This window comes from Brachycentrus maculatus, unplaced genomic scaffold (assembly GCF_059751285.1).
Source record: "Brachycentrus maculatus isolate JH-2025_06_01 unplaced genomic scaffold, ASM5975128v1 h1tg000306l, whole genome shotgun sequence".
NCBI classification, from domain to species: domain Eukaryota; kingdom Metazoa; phylum Arthropoda; class Insecta; order Trichoptera; family Brachycentridae; genus Brachycentrus; species Brachycentrus maculatus.
In genome coordinates, this window is record NW_028281056.1 from 697,659 (window position 1) to 722,500 (window position 24,842).

At 32.1% G+C, this 24,842-nt stretch overlaps 2 protein-coding genes across 2 annotated transcripts in view; one reads left to right on the top strand and one right to left on the bottom strand.

Moving 5' to 3' along the window:
- The window catches only part of LOC148304711 (uncharacterized), a 123,827-nt gene that overhangs the window by 80,853 nt on the left and 18,132 nt on the right, over positions 1–24,842 (top strand). The gene's annotated exons all lie outside the window — the stretch shown is intronic.
- Positions 1,153–6,510, bottom strand: LOC148304712 (uncharacterized). Its single transcript, XM_088267907.1, has 2 exons — positions 6,079–6,510; positions 1,153–2,609 (listed from the first exon to the last, which is right to left on the bottom strand). The coding sequence occupies exons 1-2, from the start codon at positions 6,460–6,462 to the stop codon at positions 2,445–2,447; spliced, it is 549 nt and encodes a 182-aa protein (XP_088124033.1). The 5' UTR covers positions 6,463–6,510; the 3' UTR covers positions 1,153–2,444.

A 24,842-nucleotide genomic window follows, 5' to 3' on the forward strand; every position in this document is an offset into this window, starting at 1 on the left:
CCCTGATCCCTTTTGGTTGTAACTGTTAATCAACACAAAAATAAAGCCACTTGAGATCTACCCAAGCTCTTTTGCCTAACGGCCAAAATACTTTGAATTTTGTTAAATAGATTGATTTTTGTTAAATAGATTGAAAAAGAAGCGGTTAGCTTCGAAACCGGTAGAAATTATAATTAATTAATAATAAAATAAGATAGTGATTTTAAAACAAAGTTTTATTTAAATATAAATTGGAAAGTCGCAAAGTTATTGCTTCAAATATAAATTATAATAAAAATGGCACACAATTTTTTTAATTATCTCTTTAATTTTACGGACCCCTTGACGTTATTTCTTCTTCTTCTTCTTCTTCAATCCCTTATCCGCACCCCAATGGTGCATAGGGCACTGCATCATATAAATGCAGTGTTACCTTGATCGTTAACACACGAAGGAAAGGTGATGAGTTCTCCGCAAAGTACCAGTCCAGGGTAATATTAAATAAATGTTGTTATGAAAAAATCACAATGACGTTATTTAGGGACCCCTAAATCAATTTAAATTTTCTATAAACCACCTGAAATATTCTGGGCATCCCTGGACGCCTGTAAGGACCACTTTGAGAAATAGTATTTTAGACCATTTCTAATGTGTAAAGGCAACTAGCCGTAACTCAAGTTGCGGTCGTTTGGCGTAACACTTAAAAACTCAAAACATTCTTCTAACTATTTTCTATCATAAACAATCACAGATTTTGCTCTATCTCTTTCCTTTACCGAGATATTCATTATCCAAATAGCTGCAAAATTGTATTAAATTGATACATATGTTGGCAAAAAGCAACATCATTTTAAGTTAACTTTAAAACCGTTTATCTCAAAACTACTGTTTTTAACCTACGGCTATTTGCCTTTGCACATTAGATTTGGTATATGTGAGTTTTCGCCATGTCGGACGAATGGCAACTTTGGACGGATCTCCCCTATGTAAAGATTGAATGATAATACGAGAAAAGCCTATTGAACACTATAACGCTTACCGCGTATTATTATTATATCCAAGGCCAGAAGAAGGTACTCCCAGTTGTTTATAAATGTCAGTAGTTTTCACTTCTCACAGATTATGTATGCGAAATTTGTATGTGTAAAATATTCACAATTGAAACAGCGTATAGACAAACGGATGTCGGGTTTATTTATAATAAGAAACATAATTTAATCTTATATCTAACACAGGACTTACATATATCTAATATATTGAATAAACTTAATGTATTTTAATATAATTCTGCCACAGGCAAAATAACAACGTCACGATGGTGGGAACACTTTCAAGTATTGTTTGAGATGTCTTATTTTGTCGAAGTTCTCGCAAAAATCTTCACAAAGAATCTTGATGATCAAAATTATTCAGAAAACAGAATTAGATATAAATCGGCCATTCGATCATATTAAAAAGGATATGAAAATTGATTTTATTAGATTTAAGTTTTGTACTGATAGTTCTTGGTGGAATTGCATTTTATATAATAGTATAACAACTATGTAGAATTTTCCACAAATATTTTATTTTACCAGTGACTGGGTTTTGTCATTACCGACATCATGAGACAGGTGCTAGACAAATATTATATACAAAACAAGGTAGGGGTGTAAAACCATGATTTTATGAACAATTTCTGATAAAATAAATTTAAATTAAATGAATTTAAGTATTGTATTATATTTACGTTATAGTAAAGGTTTTAAGAATATTTTATCTCATTTTATTTGCCATATAAACCCCTGCCATGTTGTGTAAATATTTTTTTTAAACTTTGTCAACCCTTACTCCAGTCTGATGAAGTCGGTAACGACGAAACACAGTCAATGGTCAAATTCAATAGGTGTAGAAAATGTTTATAGTTGTTATTTTATTACATAGATTTTTCTACTTTAAATATGTTGTCCTAATTATTATGATTCATATAGAGTCATAATTAAAACGAATTTAATTATTATATTTGGATGTAAAAAAAGACAACATACGTTGTCCTTCTAAATATGTTGAAATAACCAATTTAAAAGTAAAAATTTTCATTTAAAATGAGTCTAAAGTATACTAATTAGTTAAAAATACATGTTATTTAATATTTCATAAACTGATTCAATTAAAATCAAGGAATTCTTTAAGTATCACTCTTCCTTGATTAAAAATATCTTGATTTTAAGCGTAGCACCAGTTTTTGCGTACTAAAAAAAATGCAATTTTGACTATGTACTTTCAATAATAGCTATAATCACTGTAAAAATTAGTAGCTACGTAAGCGAATGGCCGATACATTTTGATTCAATTTTTGTGAATTGTAAGATGTGTGTATTTTTTCCATCAAAGTTCAATCTCTTGCAATTTTCTTCGACACTCCTCGCGTTCATAATTGCTTCCATTTAGATACAAAATAATAATGAATTGCGTCTATGGTTGCATTATCCATATATCTTCCGTGGCCATTGATGTATGTTTTGAACTCCGATTCCCCAACTGGGGTGACCATATTGCCGTGTATGTTTGGAAGGACCATCGGCCCAGTAGAGTTTGGATCGTCCCACGGGTCTAGACACCCACTGTCTGGACTCAGCTGGATTCGGAATCTGGAAAGAAAAATAACCATTGAAATGTCTAAATTCCAGGAAATTCCATTCCTTAATTAAAAAAGGCGTAGTGTTAAACCAATTCTTTTCTTGGCTGTTTTTTTGTAAATAAGTGCTAGCTTGATAATTACAATGTAAATCGTGGAGAATCGTGGAGTGGGTCGTTCGAATTACTGGATGTTTAGAGAAAAAGGATAAAAATCGGTTTATGAAAATGCTATATGTTTAAATTTTTATTAAGGTATTGAATTAGTTATTTTCATTTATTTATATAAGCTTGAAACTATCGGATATTTTCTTTTAAACAACGAACCTTACTAGTATTCCAGGGCTAAATCTCGCATTCGTCTCAAAACCATACATTACTCAGTGTTCTGGACGACTTCTTCAGCCCAGTTGATTCAGGCTTGATTGAAAGTTTTCACAGAAACATGAATCGTTCAGATAACCGCGCGTTTCGCGTTAAAATACGATAGAAACTGTATGTATTTGACATAAAGACGAGACAAATTATCATATTTTTGCATTTTGACAAATCTGAGTTACGACTTATGACTTGTCATGGTTGGTTAAGAGATCACACGTGCAACATTCACCATTCTAGCCATGATTGATAAACACACTACTCAACTTTTTGAAGTTCCTACGTATATCATGATTAATCGTGAATTTACAAGAATTATCTCAAGAAAAAGCTTTTATTTAGTAGAGATCCCTTTTTTATGTATGTTAGATCCGAACCCCGAATTATTTTTACATTTTGAGAAACGCCTGAAAACATGATTTTTCAATTTTATGCACCTTATAATTTGATCAGTTATTTTATAACATTTTAAGCACGTCTAAATACTTGTTCCCAGATTTGTGAACACTCAAAATGTGGATCCAATTTTTGGTTAATGTATTGTTATTACACATTCATTTTATTGAAAAGTTCATAAATTTCGTGTAATACGATAACCTCGATATTTTCAATTACTCGCTAAGTTCTTTGGCCTCAATTTTCCGTAAAACCTTAATATATTTCTACCGAAACGAGTAACTGTGCAGTAAACTTGGCACGCGCCGCTAATATTGGAGGTAATTTCACCGACTCCCGTTATTTGATACTTTTGATTTGTTTTCAATGGAAACTCTCCGAAAAGTAGACTGTTGCTGCGCCCAAATCTTTACTGTTATTCTAATCGAAAACATCTTCACAACCGGAAATCCGTAATCTGTAACCGAACAAAGAAGTAATCAACTTCTAAATAAAACATTAATATCTTTAAACATTATAGGTGTCTGAACGCATCTATCGTTTCTAATACGAAAGATGATGGAAGTCTTAGCTTTCATCATCTTCCAGGAATTCAGCTGGCTTCAGTGATAACATTATATGTGTTTCAACGCATCTATTGCTTTAAAAGAAGATGGAAGTCTGAGCATCCCAGGGCTTGCAACCTAGAATTTAGCTGCCTTAAGTGATCGTTTTATACGCTTGTGTAACGTTCACCATTCTGCCCATTATTGAACATCCAAATTGAATTATTTTTGAAAGATGAAGACATATTTGTAATGTTGTTGTATTCCTTTCATATGTAAGTTGTAATTTGATAAATCTGGAATTTCAGATGACGGTAGCGTCATCAGTTAAATTTGTGTAAACTGCAGGTGAATAATCCTGTGTCTGACATTGTTAATAATCAACTGGTTAAATAGTAGTATCTAAAAATTGAGTTATTATTTTGGACTCTCTGTTCTAAATAATTGATTCGGAAGGAATCTCACATATGTACCACTGGACTAAGCTACATCGTAAGCGAAAATTATAAATCTATCAAATAACAACTAACGCATGAAAGGAATCCAACAACAGTGCATATATATATACTCGTACATCATTAAAACAAAAATACAATAAAGTTGTTTAACATATCATTCGAGCCAGCCAAATGCCAGGTCGTAATCCCTAGGATGCTCAAACTTCCATCTTCTTTCGTATAAAATCGATAGATGCGTTGAGACAACCGTAATATGATTATTTTAAATTTCGAATTCTCAATAAATCGTTAATTTTACGCACTAAAAGAAAAGTACACCGCATTTTACTCGTTCTCAATTTCGACCGGGATTGTACCATAATGGTTGTGACCTCGAATTTCTGTCACGATTAGTGTCATAGAAGTCTGCTATACCGTGATACGTTCTCTAATGAATTCAAAATGATAAATTCGCCTTTCAAATGAATCAAAACCCATTTCGTCGTTATGCGATCAATCACAACTGCAACGGGTTTAAAAGAATCGGTTCTTGTAGGTGTTGAATACGTCGTGTCACTTTTAACAGTTGAGCAATCTTTGATTAATCGATCATCGGTCTTTTTAAAGTAATCTAAGCTCGTTCGAACGATCCCGCCATTTTAGGGATGGCCGATCTGTTCTCATTAATTTAGTCTCGAAAAGTAGAGTACGTTTCTCACGTAATCTCATTCATATTTTAATGAATCATTATCATACTAATTTTCACATTAAAGTGAGATATGTTTTCAGACCTTGAAACGTATCGCTCGTTATAATTCGGAAATAAGACACATACGTAATAAAAACACATGCGCATTTGAACACATGTTACACATATAAAAGGTATTACTTTGAGGTCATTTTCCAGAAAATCACAAAATTATCACGAATATTCATCCCATTAAGAGCACAATGGCCACTTTAGACATTGACGCAGTCGCATCATTGAAAAAGTAATTTGGTTATCTAAATATATGTAGTTGTTACACAAGAGCGCCGAAATTAAAGTTAATTGAGTTTTTTACGCGTTTAACATTTGTTATTACGGAGATACTTTGCAATTTACATTCCTTTTCTTCTTCTAATGCATAGGGTACTGTATCGTATCGACACAGTGTTATCTTGATCGTTAATTGAACGAAGGAAAGATGATTAAATTATCGCTTCTTACGCCAGTCCAAGATGATATTAAATATGAATGACAGTGAAAATCACTTAAATTTATTTGGACCCCCCTGGGAATCGCACCCGGACCATTAGCACTGCAGTCTAACTCGCTTATCACTACGCTACGGAGGAGAAGTAATTTATATAAGAAACTGAAAAGCTTGAAAACGCAATTATTCATATTTTAAAAGTTCATCGGCCGCGATAAGAGTCTTGATAAATTATAGACGGGACTTATTTCAATGTACATTAATACGGGATTATCGTAATATTTACGAAGTAATGAAAACTTTTTACCAAAAATGATCACTAAATACATTAAATAAATAAGTGGAACATATTTTTTGAGAACTTTGTAAAAATATAAAGTAAAATATCAGAAAAAAATGAGATATTATGAATGCTAGTTGTCACTATATTCATTACATGTATTGTATCCAAAAAAAATAAATTATTCGTCGTAAATTTTACGAATGTCCCGTAATCTATGGTAAGCCACCAAATAAATCACATTATCTCACTCTGTGGTATATAGGATCATCCGGCACTATCACATTCTGTAGATTCCACCCTCTGCGCACCCTTCTCGCTCTCCCCAACTCGTTATCAACCCTCTTGTTGAGATGCAGCACATTCGACTCGACGATGATATTGTCTTCTACTATGCTATCCTGGTTATCGATATCTTCCTTCGTGATGATGAAGGGATGCTTGACCGCGTATCTCCTCTTGAACCTGGCCTCCTGGGGCTCGGAGAGTCTCTTGTTGATGTCCTGGGTGGGTATGTCGATGGTTCTCTGATCTCGCACTGCGGGCACGCCGGGCACGAGTGGCGGGTACTGCGCGGCTGCCAGCACGAAACAGCACGCGCACGCTAATGAGACCGGTACTGAGAGGCGCTCCATGGCGGAGGATGTGGTCTCGACGCTTGCGGCGACCAACTGAGCGCCGACCGGGGCGCTTCGTACTTATATACCGCGAATTTGTGAGTAATTATCGGCGGTGCCTGCGTCTACATACGCGGGCGCCTATAAATCCCGAAAAGTTAATTGTCGTTTTTTAGATTAATACACAAGAAAATAAATCACATTAAAATAAAAAGTACCTTCCATAATAACTTTTAAGAAACGTCTGAGACATTACTATATATCATTAGAATCCCAACTGTCCATCAAACTCCTCCCTTAGTTTTTCCCTCTACCTCCTTCCTAAACTCCCTTTTGCCTTTGCCCTCCTTATTATCATCTTTTGTGTTTTTTTTTAAATGTCAATTGTAATATATGTTTTTTAAATGTTCAAGTATTATCTACCCTCTGATTGCAAACAGCTATATATTATGGTATCAAACGTTTTGATCAATATCACTAGCCAGTTTTTGGTTGGTCGGAAGAGGTTGGTGGTACTTATTTATTTTCTGTACATAAAGTTTAAATAAAAAAATAAATAAAATACAAGTACAATTTATGGTATCGGATACTGGATTATTCAGACTACTGATGAGATATCAATTTTAAAGGTGTCTAAACTTAATATGAAATTGGTATCGTTCTTCCCTTTTTAAGAAAGAATATGAAAGTTTGAGCATCCCAGGGCTTATGAGCATTTGGCTGGCTTAAGCAATTATGGATATTTAATAATGGGCAGAATGGTGAACATTACACAAGTGAATGAAGTGATCGCTTAAGCATTCCACATGCATGCATCTCCTCAATTATACCCCCCGATTATTCCGACTCCTGACCTAACCTCTTTCAAGTATTTGAAATCTTTGATCATGTCATTATTTCCTAAGAATCAATGGATTGTTTAAAATCATGCCTTTAACGAAATGGTAAGTTTCTTGAATGTTTTTCGCACATACTTTGTGGCACATTTTTGAACATTTTATGAACTTTATAAAATTAAACAACTTTGTTTTAACCACTTTTTATTATTAGCACACTTTAACTTACCGGTTACATTTAGGATTTAGTTTTTGGTAAAGGAATGTAATTTATTATGAGTATTTAAATGTTTTTAATGTTTTAAAATTTAATAAACCCTGATGATGACAAGGTTCTTGTTGAAACCAAAAAGTGGTTAAAACGAAATAGCGAGTGTTTTTGCCTAGAATTTTCACTAATGAATTATATGAAATTATAGTAACTTTAAACATAAAGAGTTAATAAACTCACAAGTGAAAATAGGCTACACAACTTATGAAGTTGAAACCTAAGTAGGGCCATAATAAGCTGCGTTGCATAAGCCGTAGCTAAATTTCAGAGTCACTCGGATGTAAGGTATTTCAGAAGTCATTTTTTTCCTTCTCGTCTCGTTCATTCGCTGGATGTCAGGGTTACTGATGATACGCTGGAGGCAAAATGGTCGGCGAAATTGAAGTGTTTTGTTCCTTCGAGATGCGTGAATTTTAATAGCTTTCTTAATAGTAGTTCTTTTTATGATTTTATTTCCAAACGTATTGTTTATGCAAAAGGATAAATGATGTTATAACCTTGGGCGAAGATCCTTTGTGTAATTTTTTGAATTTTGTTTTATCTCTCACAGGGAAGGTTTTATCTCCATGAATGATTTTATCATATGTTTTAAAATAACTATACGAATTTTAAAAGCTTTTAAGATATTTAAAAGAAAATATCCTTTAACTATTGAAATGAATATAGTTTTGTTTTTACGACATGGAATTTGAATTAAAATTAATAAAAAATGAATATTTTAAAACTAATTATGTAAAAATGAATAAAAAAATTAAAATTGTTATTTTCAGACGTTTTTCTGCGTATGAAAAAATCCGGTTAGGATCTTTACTAAAAAAATGTCAAAACAACATGATGGCTATTGTGAATTCATATGTACCTACTATGTCATGAGATTAATCACATATCTAGGATGTTTTGAATATTAAAAGCATTAACTTTGTGGATCATATTGATTCTGATCCACTCACATTTTTATTAACCAACTAGTTTCGGCAACAACCTGTTGCCCTCTTCAGGGTTTCATTTATTACTATTTTATTACTATTTTATAAAAAAATGTGAGTGGATCAGAACACAAAGTATTTTTATTTCTCGAAATAATATAAATCTAGGAGTTTAAAAAAATGTCAATCGTGGGTTGTCAATCAAGATTGTATCACGTGTGCAAAGTGATTACTCTACCAGCCTATGACAGGTCATAGGCTGGTAGAGTGATCTGTAAATACTCTGATCTCCATATTTTTAAAAATTCTTTCTATCTATGTAGAGTTGTTAAAACTGTTTGCACTGTTTGCAAATACTGTTAATTAGGACATAATTGCAAAATTATGCTAATATTAAAAAAGCACTCACTGTATCAAGTAATGAATATCAAAGGCAATTTTTTATTAGCCTTGTTAGTATGTATAATATAAAAGTATATATATACCTCATTTGTATACGTTTAATTATATTTAGAGGTCATATTAATTAATAAGATTTAAATTAAGTCAGCGCCTCCGAAAAATAAACAGATTTATATTCTAGATTAACAACACAATGTCGGAAAAAAGGAATTCATAAATCTCGGATGAGTTACATAAACTTAAGAATAAAAAAAAAAAGACAAAGGAATACACTACTAGGTTGATTGATTACCGCCATCCATACTTGTTATACAGGATTGGATCATTAAGCATGAAAATTGAGGAAATTATTTATTTTTATTTTTTAATGATGTAACGGTACGAGAAAAATATCCCAGACATCAGGATTATTTTTTATTTAAATTGTAATTGGTGAATACTACTATTTCTTATAATCTATTATGACACGTATGTGTGAGGAGATGCATGAAGGTGGAAGAGGCGAAGATTGTTTGCAAAGACAGCTAGGTATGGCGTTCTATTCTCTCTGCATGCCCTTGCGGAAAGCGTCGTGATGGTCAGTTAGTTTTTTTTACATAATAATATATTTTAATAGTGTAATGAGTTATATAACACTATGTCTGATACCGAAATCGGGTAAAACTAGTGTAATATCGTATATTCAATTTACTGCGAGTCATTTATTGTTGTCGTACAGTCAATAATTTAAATTGAAAATAATGATAATGAATAATTTATTCAGTATATTATAATAAAATATTATATTACGAGACTGCGTGACCAATATGGGAGTCTACTTGCTTCCATTTTCAGTAGTTCAAGGGCTTATGCTAATTTCTCATCATAAATTATGTTTTTTATAACAGCAATCTTGTTTTAATATTCACGTAATATTATACCGTAATGTTTGGAAGTCAAGCATGGAGTTGGTAAAAGAGGGATGAATGAAGACTGGATGTAGTCACAAAAAAACCTTAGTAGACGAAAAATGGAGCAGTTATAAAATAACTCATAAAAATACTTTATTACGACTATATTTCTATTTTTTTTACTACAGTTTTACTTGGTAATACCACTATTTCTTATAATCTATTGTGTGTCGATGCATTTCGCATCATTTTATGACATCGTATGTGAAGCTAAGTCTAAATTTGAGAGATGTGTCCTTGGGACATTAAAGATTGAAGAGGGGGTAGGAGCTGTTTCTTATTTTTATTTATTTTTTATCAGTGGAAACATAAAAAATAGGGGGAAGTTTTAGTCACTGCCTGAAAAATATTGATAAAATAACTGGTCAAATTCTGTTTCTGGTTTAATACATATCAACCGAATTTCAAAACGTTGTTCTTGAATCACTAGAACTTCACTAGATACATCTATTGGTGAGATGAAAAGAAGCTTTTTACTGAGCAGAAAAACTCTTTAATTACTTTGCAAGGTCCTGTTAAATATGAATCCTGGATTATAATCACATGCATGAGAAACGCCAGAAAATATCATTTTCATTTTTATTATTTTAGCTTATAATTTGACCAGTTAATTTATTTACAACATTTTGAGTGTGTCCAAATACTTTTTCACAAATATGGGTTATCTCCAATTATAGGAGTTTTTTAAAAATAATACGAAAAATAACTCCTGTTATTGAAGATAATCCAGATTTGTAAACAAGTATTTGGACACACTCAATATGTCGTATTTGAGCACAGTTATAAATAGAGTTGATTTGCATATCCCGTTAAAAAAACTGATTCTATTTACACCTATGAAATTCAAAAAATGATACAGTATTGATGGTTAGTGCCTTTTATGCAAATGTTTGCCGAGGCGTTTAATATTCCGGCCATTAGTGCCGGCAAGTTTCGGCAGAAAAAAAACTATTTATTTATTTATATGAACTCGTTTGGCGTTTTACATATTTGTGTTAAAATTATGTATAGCAGGTCAACAAACCTTAGGAGCACTATAACTGTAGCGAATTATCAAACTGCTCTTTATATAAACGTATCTAAACAAATTAAAATGTTAATAATAATTAAAGAAAACACTTCCTTTTTTTACCACTTGAGTTTTATTATAGACTACATGTTTCAGAAGCTAAACTTCCATCATTCAGGTCTGTATAATAACTAAAATAAGTTTAGCTTCTGAAACATGTAGTCTATAATAAAACTCAAGTGGTAAAAAACGAAGTGTTTTCTTTAATTATTGTAACATGTCTTACCACAAAGTTAATGCCGAAACAATAAATAAAATAAAATGTTAATATTTAGATTTGGCGTTTAATTTGTAGAACTCCATTTTAATTTAAATATTGAATGTTAAAATGAAACACTGATTTTAGAGTCTACTAAATTGTATTTTGTTGTTACATAAAAATTAAATTTGTGACCATTGTTTCGCCTTGTTATGGCATTTACAAACGAATGTTTGCTTAACAAGGCGAAACAATTGTCACAAATTTTATTTTGATCTGTTTATGAACAATAAAATACGATTTAGTAGACTTGAAAATAAGTGTTTGATTTTAACATTTGATACATAAAATGAAATTGTTAAAGCTTGTACAAAATCTGTAAATTTGTTATTCATCGATTGCTTTGAAATTTCGACACAATAATGCATTTGAATACGTACATGTGACAGGTAAAGCCATGTTTTTGATGACTGGAATGGCAGCGCCATCTGTTATACTAAACAGCAATCAACGCAATGTTTATTGTTTCTCATGGCGTACATAATGCTTCTTGACACTGATAAAACAATGTTTACGATAGTGAGATTTAAGAAATGTTTTTTTTCTTCTTTTCTTTCCATTTAACAAGACTGAGCCACAGCAACAAGTGGCTGGATTCAGCTAATTGTATAATAATATTCTCTATCTCAATGCTACTAATTTTATTCTAATTTTGTCAATGAATTTTTTTAAAGAAAAAAATTCACGGACACAGTTTTACATCGCAAGTAACAATATCTTTTCGTAAACCACGTGTTCAGAAACTTAATCACAAGTTTGTTACAAGTTAAATATAAAACAAACTTTTTTATCATTAGACTCAAAATATTCGTGTTGCTTTGAAAAAACTAAGAAAATACATTTTAAGTTTATTAAAGCCTTCACAAAAATCTCTTTAATCGGCGGAATACTTTTTGAATTTGAAAAAAAATATAATTTATATAAATACAGCATACAGTCTGTATATATAAATATTTTGAGGGGCCCTGTTTAAAGTTTTTAAAGTGATTCATCAAAAAGTGGGGTGAAAGAAAAAAAAACGTTAAAAGATTTTACTGGCAAACGTCAGATGATGGCGGTAGGGGCAAAAAGTCTCTTCTCGAGACGCTATTAAGTTCACCGACAAAAAAGGAAATCAATTTTAAATTTTATATGCCCATGCAATTATGGTAAGCTCTCCCGAGTGTATTCATGATGGGATGTTTCAATTTGAAGACGTAAGAGTGTGTTGTACGCAAATCTAATTTTCGAATCAACATCATGTATGGTATATTCTCATTAATTGAATCGGCAGTCAGTGTGAGTCGATATCTTCCTATGTTTAAATAAAATTTTGCTTGGTAAATACCATTTTATCCTTAAATCTAATGTGTCTCGTGTTTTGATACATTCCGCATCATTATCAAACATTATGTATGTATGTATATGAGTATGGAGTAAGCAGCAAAAATTCGGGCAAAGAATGATATTGGAGAGCATTTCGACTACATTCAGTTTACTTTTTTCACAAAAGGCAACAGATTGTCAAATCGATCTTTTCAACTACAATATTAAATATTTTAGTTCATGCAATTATCCATCCATAGATGAAACATCCACTGTGACATTACACATCCCTGTTTAACACCTTTAGATATGTCAAAACAAGATGAAAATGAGCCATTTACCCTATTGCATGCAGTGCTATCCTCGTACAAGTTTGCAATAGCTTGGATAAGTTGACTGCTTAGTAAGGAACTAAAATATTTAAACTGAATGTAGTCAAAATGCTCTCCAAAATCTTTCTTTGCCCGAATTTTCTGGCAAAACGATGTGTGATAGACGTTCAAATGTTGAAATGAGGAAAGAATGCTGAGATTAGTATTATCGATAAAGTAAAGAAGGTTTTGTTAAAATGGTTTTGATACGTAGAACGGATGAGTGAGGAGAGAACGGTAAAACATATTCATATGCAAATGTATTATAGTTTGGATAATGTTGTGTGAAATAGGAGCAGAGAAAAGCCGAGGAAAACTTGACATGATTATTATTTCAAATACTTGGCATGCTTAGGTCAGGAGTCGGAATAATCGGCGTACATGTATGAGGAGATGCATAAATGTGAAAGAGGTGAAGATATTTTGGTGTGGCGTTTTATTCTCTCTGCCTACCCTTGCGGAGAACGGTGCGATGGTAATTAAGTTGGTTAAAACTATTTCACTATAATGTATGTTCTTTGACCGTAAAGGTATATTAAAGAAGTGGTTTTTTAAAACTTCTTTTGCACATTTTCTTAACATAATAACATCTTCCAATAATAACATGTCCAAATACTTGTTCACAAATCTGGATTATCTCCAATCAAACGAGTTATTTTTCATATTATTTTTTGACATCTCATCAAAGATGAAGAAGAATATGGAAGTCTGGGCATTTATTCCAAATTGGTGAATGTTACCAGTGTGTAAAGTGATCACTTAAACCTATGGCTGTCGTCAGCCCCGTTAATTTCCAGACTTCCATATTCTTCTACATATTTGATGAGATGTCAAAAAATAATATAATATGTTTTATTTGTAACAGAGAACTTGGTTTATCCCCCAATTAAAAATATTAATTGTAACCAATTATCGTCCGGTGTTAACAGTTGGTAATTAGAAGCGTGATATGATTTATGGACCTATGTTGGGTTTATAAAAAGACGATATAAAACATCAAGATATATTATGATTGTAAAAATACTATATAAATATTTCTATCAATTAAAAATTAATGGGAAATTAATTGAAGCGGCATATACTTTGTTCATTTTTATAGCATTTGAAATGAGATAGGTACTAACATCATCTTACTTAATTGAAATATATATTTTAATAATAATAAAACCCTTATCCGCACCCCAATGGTGCATAGGGCACTGTGTCATATAAACGCAGTGTTATCTTGATCGTTTACACATGAAGGAAAGGTGATCACTCTTGCGCTTCAGGCACCAGCCCAGGGTAATATTAAATAAATATTACAGTGTAAAATCACTAATATTTATTTTCACAACCCCTGGGAATCGAACCCGGGACCTCCAGCACTGTAGCTAAACACGCTGACCATTACACCACGGAGGCGGACATACCACACTTATACTTAACACAAGCAACTCTGGTATTCTTATTTTTATTACACACATCGTTTACCCCTCCGCTTCAGGTACCAGTCCATGGTAATATTGAATAAATATAACAGTGAAAAAATCACTTATATTTATTTTACTCCACTTGGGAATCGAACCCGGGACCTCCGGAACGGTAGCCGAGCGTGCTGACCATTACACTACGGAGGCGGACTACCTACTATTACTATTATTATTACCTACTATTACTCTGCCTACCCCTGCGGGGAAACGGCGTGATGGTAGTAGTAGTAGTAGTAGTTAAATATTTTTACCACGAAATGTAAGAATTCCAATATGTCTACTGAATATGAATTACGTAAAAAATATACCTTAGTAAACATAGAAAAACATGTAAAATACGTTTAAGACTTCAAATTCAAACTGCGTACTACAAAATATTTTTTTTAAACGATTTTAAACTGTAGCAATGCCTCGTGTAAATATTTGTATTACATAACGTAAAACATATTTTTTGTTGTCATTTCTATTTTCAAAAAAAAATTTGTCTACAAAAATAGGTAATTAAAATAACGTAAATGATAATAATAATAATATACTAAAATAAGTATCACAAATTTTAAAGCCTTTTGAATAAATTTCAGGTATATCACATATGTTTTCTGCTTTAATTATACGACAAAAGATCAGACTGCAAATGATGTTTTAAAGTCAATTATTTTAAAACCCCAGTCATTGGTACAGTGGTGAATGTTATTGTATTGTATAAGTGATAGCTGAAATCAGCCAAAGAAAGTTCTCAAAACCTATGAATTTTCATACTTATATATTATTATTACTGAAATCTTCTTCATCTGTTTCGAATATTTGTTAAATATGATTAAAAAAAATTATCTCAGAAAAAAACACATATGTATAACACGATAAAACAATTAAAAATTATATCACTCACAAACTCCCTACAAGCACAAGAGTTTAGTCTCTTTAATGCAGAGAACTGGGTTATTAATTTTATGATTGTAAGGTAGAAACGTCCAGAAAATTTATTTAACTATGAAAAAATCCCTGTAACCACGTTAAATACTAATAATAAAAAAAAGTATTAACTAAAGGTAATTTAGAAAGAGCGTAAATTCATTTAAGAAAACATAATAGATGACAGATTAGTGACATTGTAATTACATATGTTGACAAATATCATCCGCGTGATAAGTTTCCCCAATTTTCGTAATGTTATGACGGTCAGTGTGGAAAAACCAGTTAAATTTGAGAACGAAATTAAGATTATGTGTCGATAACCTGCGATTATGTTACTCATATTGATTTGGCCGTATCTTCAATAGAAACTATGACTAATAGAATATGTAAAGTTGAAATATTGGGGACGGCCAAGTGGTACGCTGTTTAGTATTACCGACTGCAGCTGATGGTAGGAGAAAGGAGGAGAGAGGGAGTTAGACTTGATAATAAGAGATAAAAAGGAAAGTGTTGGTGTTTGTGACGTACCGAAATTCCCGTGTTTATAAAACATCTTAGAAACACAGGTGGATTTTTGAGTACTGGAACTTAATCATAAAATATGACGCCATACGTACATTTTACATTGCACAGATTTTATACGCTGAAAATACTGACTAGCTGGAATTGTTGGAACGTAATGTTTCAATGTTTCCAGCCGAATCACCAGGGCAACTGACACCTTAGCTCTTCGCACGAGTAGAACAAATTCTATATAAAATTCCTATATTTATCGTTTATCAAAATTGGTTTGCTATGAATATGCGGATTTTGAGCGAAGAAAACTTGAAAAGAAAAGAAGGCTTGATCAAGTATTTAAAATACTTGAAAGTGGTCACGTTAAAAGTCTGAATAATTATCGGGTATGTATGAGGAGAAGCATGAATGTGGAAGTAGGCTTGATGATTAGTTGGTCAGTTGAGTTTTTTCAGTAAAAAATTGTGATGCATCATTCGGTATTTTTCCCCGAGTTGTTTTCGTTCAAAATTACTTAAACAAGAGCTGATCATTGCCCACCCATCTTGGAGACTGATTAGGGTACCCTGTTAATGACCTGAATGTAATGTACAAAGCACTTGTTTTGTATAAGTAAATAAATATATATTAACATTCCATACAAGAGAAATGGTAAAGATAAAATTATTGTATGATAACCTTAAATACAAAAAATAAAAAAACTTGTATAAGACAGCTTTTTGAGTATATGTAAACAGGACTAGCTTCGAGAACTACTAATGTTTTCATAAATAGGTGAAAAGTGTTTTATAAAATAAAACAACTTTGTTTTAACCACTTTTTATTGGTACACTTTATCCAACCGGTTTCGACAAGAACCTTTTCTTACCCTTCCCTTGCCAAAAACTTACACGCACTCCGTACACCATATGAAAATATGAAATATAAAACAAAGTTGTTTTAATTTATAAAGTTTATAAAATGTGCCACAAAGTATCTGCGAAAAACATTCAAGAAATGAAAAGTATTTTATTGTATATTATGTATTTTCCTGAATATCTATTGTTCTCCAAACTAGTCATGTTTATATTATTAAACCCAAAAAGTGGTCTTATACAAGTGTTTCTTTTTTATATTTAAATCGTCATGTTATTCCATAAAGTTCATATCAAGTCAATAAATAATAAAGTTTTTTTTATTTGTTCGGCTTATATCATAGTTCTGTTAAGCTACGTACGTTAAGAAAAAACATAATTCGTAATTAATATAAAAAGGTTGGTATGGTCTCATAGGGTGCGTCAAAGAGGAATTTAATAGTTTAATTCAGGGGTGGTCTAACTTTCGATCTCCGTGAGCAACCTTTTTTTTTTAAATTGTAGGTGGCGTTCCACCGACATCGTATTGTTAAGTACTCATAAAAATAATAATTTTAAGCCAAAAATTAACATTAGTACTACTACCGACCCCTGTACACACCCAATGGTGCATAGGGCACTGCATCAAATTGATGTAATGTTAAGAATAATCGTCAACAGAGATGGTTGATGTAGACAGGTGTCGTGACGTAGTTGGGTAGACGATCGACTGCGAAACTGGCATCGTGGGTTCTGTTCCCGCGAATTGCAAACGAATTAGTTTTTGTTAATACAATGTTGCCCTTTAGAGATAGGTTTCTCGTGGTATCGAATATGTGGTCATTTTAAAACTGGTAGGAATTGTAAATCAAATATGTACTGGACATTTTTGTATTAATTTTGAGTTTAAGACGCACTTGAATTTTGGAGGCAATTTTTTAAATAAAAATGTGAGTCTTATAAAACTTATAATTTACGGACTATAGTCCGACAAGCGGGCAACTAGAAAAAGTTACGCAGACGATGCTCGGGGCAACCCTGCTTTAAAGTAATCCCAAATAAAACCAGTTATTAAATCCATTTTGATTTATCACTAGACGATTAATTTGTATAAAATGTAGGCACTGCTTACCTAGGCGAAGACATATGGAAGTACTTACCTATAATATAATTTAAATTTTAAAGGTATGAACGCCGACTTGAAGAGATATTTACTGCCTCATAAAAATTGTTCACATATTTTTATTCTTACAATACCTTACATTAAAAAAATATTATAATGAGTATTGTAATAGCTTTATTACGCCTTAAATAAACCTCTGGTTTTATTTTTAAGAACGTATCGGTAGGTGAGAGGTAAATGATCGTAAATCCATAACGTCAAACGTTCTGAAGAGATTCTGAAGAGATTTTTTGAACGTCAAAGCTTCTGTGGTAATTGATTGAATATCAAACGTTTCTATAATTAATTATGAAGCAATTTTTTGAACGTCAAACGTTCTGAAGAGATTCTGAAGTAACTTGAAGTGATTTTTTTTAAAAGTAATATTTCTCTGCCTGTTTTGAGAATGTTTGGTTTAATAAATTAAATTTGGAGAAAATGAAATTAAAATTTATTTTTGTAGGCCCTAGCGGCCCGTTATTATAATTATGAACAAATCGAATCTAGAAATTGTGATAGATTTATATTATCCACTGACACTTCGTGATGGAATTGCATTTTTAATTTATTATTAGATTAAAACCAATATTTTTAGCTTTTCCACTTTTTTATTTGACCAGCGACCGGGTTTCGTCGTTACCGACATCATCAGACTGGTGAGAGGCTATACAAATTGTTATGTTATATATAAAAGAAGAAGGCTGCTTTCTTTTATATATAACATAACAATTTGTATAGCCTCTCACCAGTCTGATGATATCGGTAACGACGAAACCCGGTCGCTGGTCAAATAAAAAAGTGGAAAAGCTAAAAATATTGGTTTTAATCTAATAATAAATTAGAAATTGTGACTCAAAAGTCCGCGACACTTGCCATGGGATCACAACCCGATTTGAACAATGTCTGGTTTAAGTGATTACTTTCTTTACAGAGTCAGGTTGTGGTCCCGTGGTTAGTGTCACGGACTCTTAAGATGGAGTTTCTCGGTTCGAACCCACTCTACCACAATTTGATACCTATATCTAATAATGAGCCGCTTAGGCTCACAGACATAGTATGAAAACACAAGTATTTTTCTTTTGAAAAAAAAAATCCAAACGGTCTTTAAAAAAATGCACTAAGTATAAAATAGCTATTCATAAATGTACAATGGAGGTGGGTAGATCTGAAATAGATCACATTATTAGGCCATGTCGAATTTGATTGTATTGTATTTGATTGTATTGTAAAATGTGCTCTCGGCACGGGAAAACCCATTAAGGACAAAATATTGTAATTTAAAATTATGTGTATGATGAATATTACATAAATCAACAAAGACAACGATTAGTGCAGGTGCGATAAGTTTAACGATGTTAGGTTAGGTTATGTTTTGTTAAAAGCGCTTAATAGCAATTGAATCAGACTTAAACCAGTCTGTAACTGGGTAAACGGCTGTGTAGGATGATCAGCAACCTACTCACGATGATTACATATTGTAAATATTATTAATTACATTAAATTTATACATTTAACAGCAAAAACCCACGCTGTTCTCATGTATATTTATTGTCAGTGATTTTATTTCATATGGACGCTTTAAACAACAATAGTAACATTTTTTAAACGATAAAAAGTCAATATGAAATTATATGACCTTTAAATTTTACTTCTCTGGAGATGTTTTAATTTTTATTCCTTTAATATAAACTTATTTCTTTGTTTATCATTTTAATACGACAGTAAATAAACGATTAAAGGATAAACCATTTATAATATGGATTTATTGTATAAAAGAATGCGCAACTCTCTTTCAAATACGGTCAAAATCAGTATGTCTCATTCCATCCTTCTATCGTTCATGTATTTTTCTAATGTTTGCTGTCAAATATCAAACTTATTGATAATATTACACAAATATTAAAGCAAAATAAAATACTTATATTTATTTTGACCCCCCTTGGAATCGAACACGGGACGTCCACTTGAGCCAGACAACAAATAAACATAGGTAGTACTAATACAGATTTAAAATAAACTAATGACTTGTGAGCCCTATGAACCGGTTAGATGCATTTGAAGTGTGGTTGCATCGTAGAATGCTACGCATTCTATGGACCGATATGGTGAATGCGCTCCAAAGAGCAAGAGCAGAATGAGATTTCCTGAATGATATCAAAGTCTGGAAGATGTCCTATCTGCGGAATGTGTTTAGAAAAGGAAGTACGAGCTATATCACCTTATTATAAAAGGCAAAATAGAAGATTGACAAGGTCTAGGCAGAAGACAGATCTCCTGGCTCCAGAATATATGAGATTGGATGGGGTTCAGAACCGTCGAGGCGTTGTTTAGAGACGACAATTATTCTCAAGTGATAGTGGACGTTAGGGGGACCTGGTATGATGCAAAGAAGAAGATTGATCGTCTGAAGCGTCTACAGATTTAAATAATCGGCTTGTTTCTTAACCTAAAAAAATTAGACCATGTATCGCCTCCTCGCACTGTGTTAAATTGCTAGCGAGGTAAATTTGGCATGATCAAGAATTTCAAATACTTCAATATGGTCAGATCAGAAGTCGGAGTAATCAGCGGGTGTGTATGAGGAGATGTACGACGTACGAATGTGGAAGAGGTAAAGATTGTTTGCAAATACAGATTGGTGTGGTGTGTTATTCTCTCTGCCTAAAGCGGCGTGATAATTAGTTACTTAATTTTTGTATCCCATGCCGAATTAAAGAAAGATTCTTAATCAATTGGTATTTTAAAATTGTATTATTATCCTTTACGACTTCCAAGAAGACATTTTTTAAAATAATTAACTCGTTGTCTGCCGTGTGAACATGATTAACAATATATATATTTTGGCCTTCAATTATTTTTCAACAAAACGAAGCACCGGATCGATTTGTCTGATAACCTTTTCGAACAATATAATCTGATCCAATGCGGAAGGCAAGGGATTGATACATCGAGGGCTAGTGAAATTATAATTACTGGGTACCTAAGACAATTAGACAGGAAGTGTATTTTACGTATTAATTAAGGCATTGAACGGTAGCTACTTACTGTCAACAACCTAATAATAGAACTAAGAGGTATGTGCTAATTTTCAGGGTTATTTTTATACATATTTATTTATTTATTCACAATATTTTGAGCTTATAATTAAAACATTAGTTTTTTTATGGCTAGTTTCGGATGCTACAGATGCTTCCATCTTCGGGTCTAAATATAAACTAAGCATAAATAATTATCTGTACTGTCAATGAGGTGGGAAGGGGGAGTAAGTTAGGGAGAGGGGATGAGTCAAGGGATGGAGTTTGAGAATTTAGGAAAAATGGAAAGTAAAGGTGATGAATTTTGAAATAATATTATTACTATAAGAATTTTTGGATTTTTAAATTTTCAAAGTTATTCATTATTTGGCCCTTGTGTTGTACTGGGTGTAATAATTTTATATTATTTTTTGACATCTCAACAAAGATGAAGAAGAATATGGAAGTCTGGACATTTACGGCGCTGACGACCGTCATATTCTTCTTCATCTTCGATGAGATGTCAAAAAATAATATGAAAAATACTCCTATAATTGAAGATAATCCAGTTTTGTGAACAAGTATTTGGACACACTCAAAATGTTGTAATAATTTTAGTTTATGTGTGTAAAATGGGTGTATGTAATGAGTGATGTGCAAATTCAGAAAAATAGTTACTAAAAACAGTTAACTTGTTCGCAATAAGTATATTTACATGAGATGTAAAAATGTAAAAATAAGTGGAAATACCCAAATTTGTGAACAAATATTTGGACACAATTAAAATATTGTCATGATTTATTATTGAGTATTGTCGTCTGGCGATACTGTTTGAATATATTATGTGGAATTTAATTGAATGTTAATATCCCGTATCCTTGGGTAGAAGGGTTTGTTGTTTTGACGCAAAGATGGGTTTGCTTCCCATTTTCGGAAGACAGAGTGCAAAATTATTATATTATCGTCATAAACATTACTCTGTGCATTGTAAACAGAACGTGACCAGCTGACGTGACTAAACAGAATGATTTTTTGGTTATGTTTTAATATGCAACATGCATTTGCAATACAATAAAAGATATGTATTTACATCAAACAAATATAAACACTAGTATGTAATTTTCATAACATTGACCTTCAAACCATGCAAGATACAGCTTTAGAATATAAGTGACCTTATTTGATTCAGAACATTTTGAGTGTGTCCAAATCCTTTGCACGTCTTAAGTGAAATACATAATTCTGAGTAAAATAAGCGATTATTTTAATTTATTTTACTATATATCGATGTGTATAAATGTTTAAATGACCACAAAGGTGTGTATGTACATATATACCTACAAATACGAAAAACAGTGACACTGTATTAGGCATCACCGTTTTATTTTAGCTGATTTACTAACTAGTGTCGGGTTGTGGTCCCGTGGTTAGTGTTGCGGACTCAGAGTCAGAGTTTCTCGGTTTGAACCCACTCTACCACAATTTGATACCTATTTCTAATAACGAGCCGCTTAGACTCACTATTAGAAATAGTATGAAATTGAAATATTTGTGTAAATAATAAAAAAAAACACAAATATTTCTCTTGATTAAAAAAAATAATAATAAAAAATCATACAGGGGAAGGCAGAGTGGATGGAATGCCACACTCTTCTGTCCTGACATACATTCCTAGCTTCCTTCACACATGGGTGAAGTACATACATCTAGTCATAAATGCCCTCCGATTACGCAGACTTTAAACACCACCAGATTTTAGGTTCTGATTGATCTGATCGTGCCAAGTCTTAGCCGCTTAGGCTCACAGTAATAGTATGAAATTAAAATATTTGTGTAAATAATAAAAACACAAACATTTCTCTTTAAGAAAACTTACCACCACGCCACTTTACCGCAGGAGTAGGCAGAGAGAATAGAAAGCCACACCAATCTGTACTTGCAAACACTCCTCACCTCCTTCTCTTTTTTGCATCTCCTCATACATTCCCGCCGATAATTCTTGGTTTAACCACGTGAAACACTTGATCATGCCAAGTTTTCTTCATTTCTTCGGCTCCTATATCCACCAACATTCACCTCATAAATTTGTTTTACCATTATTTTGTACCAGGACTTCTTTGTGAAATACCAGTTTAGCTCAAACTGTTATGCTTTTATGAATTATAAATGATTACATATATTTTTTTAGCCGTAGTATGTCCGCCTCCGTAGTGTAATGGTCAGCACGCTCGGCTACCGTTCTGGAGGTCCCGGGTTCGATTCCCAAGGGGGGTAAAATAAATACAAGTGATTTTTTCACTGTCATATTTATTCAACTTTACCCTGGACTGGTATCTGAAGCGGAGGGCTGATCACCTTTCCTTCATGCGTAAACGTTCAAGATAACACTTCGTTTATATAACGCACTGCCCTATGCACCATTGGGGTGCGGATAAGGGTTTTATTATTATTATATTTTTTCATGAGATTCTGTTTACATGGTAGTCACATAATAAACTAAATTACGTCTCGTATGTAATTTTAATGAGAGCGCACGTTTTATTATTACACACCGCATATTACGTAATAAAGTATATAACGTAAAACAAGCAAACAAACAATAAAGGACATACTTTGTGCTGTAAAACGGAAAACTGGAATATTTTCTCAGAGCTTTTTAACGTGAATTGTGAATACCGCAAACATGGCAATCATTATGGAATTTCTCCCAGTCTTACATTTTTCTCAAGTAATTTTTCTTTGTTGTCCGCCTGCGTATTGAAGGTCAACGCGTTTGACTGCCGTGCTGGAGGTCTCGGGTTCATTTGTAAATTTTCAAGCTCTTATTAATGTCACATTACAATTATTCAATATTTATGTATTAATTTTTAAATCAAACACATATTTTTTGAGTCTACTAAGTTATATTTTATTTAAAAAAAACACATAAAAATTAATATTGTGACAATTGTTTTGCGTAGTTATGGCATTTTCAAACTAATTACATCCGTTTTTCGTTCAGACATCATTCAGAAAAAATCTGTGTTTGGTTTAAAAATGAATACATAAATTAAAATCTACAAATTAAACGCTAAATCAATTGATTAATTAAATATATTATATGTATTAAGGTGAGACTAGTGTTATTGGAAATATAAAGTATTTTATAAATTTTTAGTATATATATACAAACTGTGTTTGAAAAGGATGTGGAATGCATTGAAATACGTGTCGTGATGGATTTTAAGATATAGTGGTATTTATCAAGTAAAATTTAAATTGAAATGGATAGATATTATTACAAATTGGCTGCTGAATCTATAGTTATCCCCAGACTTCCATATTTGACTTCTTCTATATTGAGATGTACATAAAAATATCTCATTTTCAATTCAGTGCTACTTGGTTAATTAATGTTTCTAAAAATCTATTGTGACAAGTGTTTTTTTTTTCAAACACCGTTATGTGAAGCTAAGTCAAAATTTTAGAGTTATGTCCCTCGGACGTTGAAGGATGAAGAGGGAGTAGGTGCTGTTTCTAATTATAATTTATTTTTTATCAGTGGAAACATAGTTAATACAGGGAAAGCTTAAAATATTGTCATACTGTCAATTATGGGTGTATTATTATTTATATTTTTGTGAATTTCTATTGTTTAAAAATGTTACAGACATTTTGTGTTGATAATTTTTAGGATTTCTACGTTATTGTTGTTACATTTGTGGAAATGAATGACGAGATACCTCGAAACTCATGTCACAATTGAAATTATGAAACAGTGGTACTTACCAAGTAAAATATACATATATGAAAAATGTTTAGATATTACTAGAAAGTGGCAGCTGAATCAATTAATAAAAAGATCTCAAATAAATGTATTTTTTGAAAATAATGTCGCCATGTTTTTGACCGGTTGAATCCTTCATTGTTGAGAAGGTTATTGCGTTAACTTCATTACAACATCGAAGCGATATATATGTCAAATATTTTGCAACATGCCAGAGATTTAATACAAGTATTTAGATTTTAAACGATAGGACATTATGTGGTAGATATGATGAGATAGCACAATACTGACATAACCCATTACCTCTTCTGGTTAAGCTATAAATTTCAAT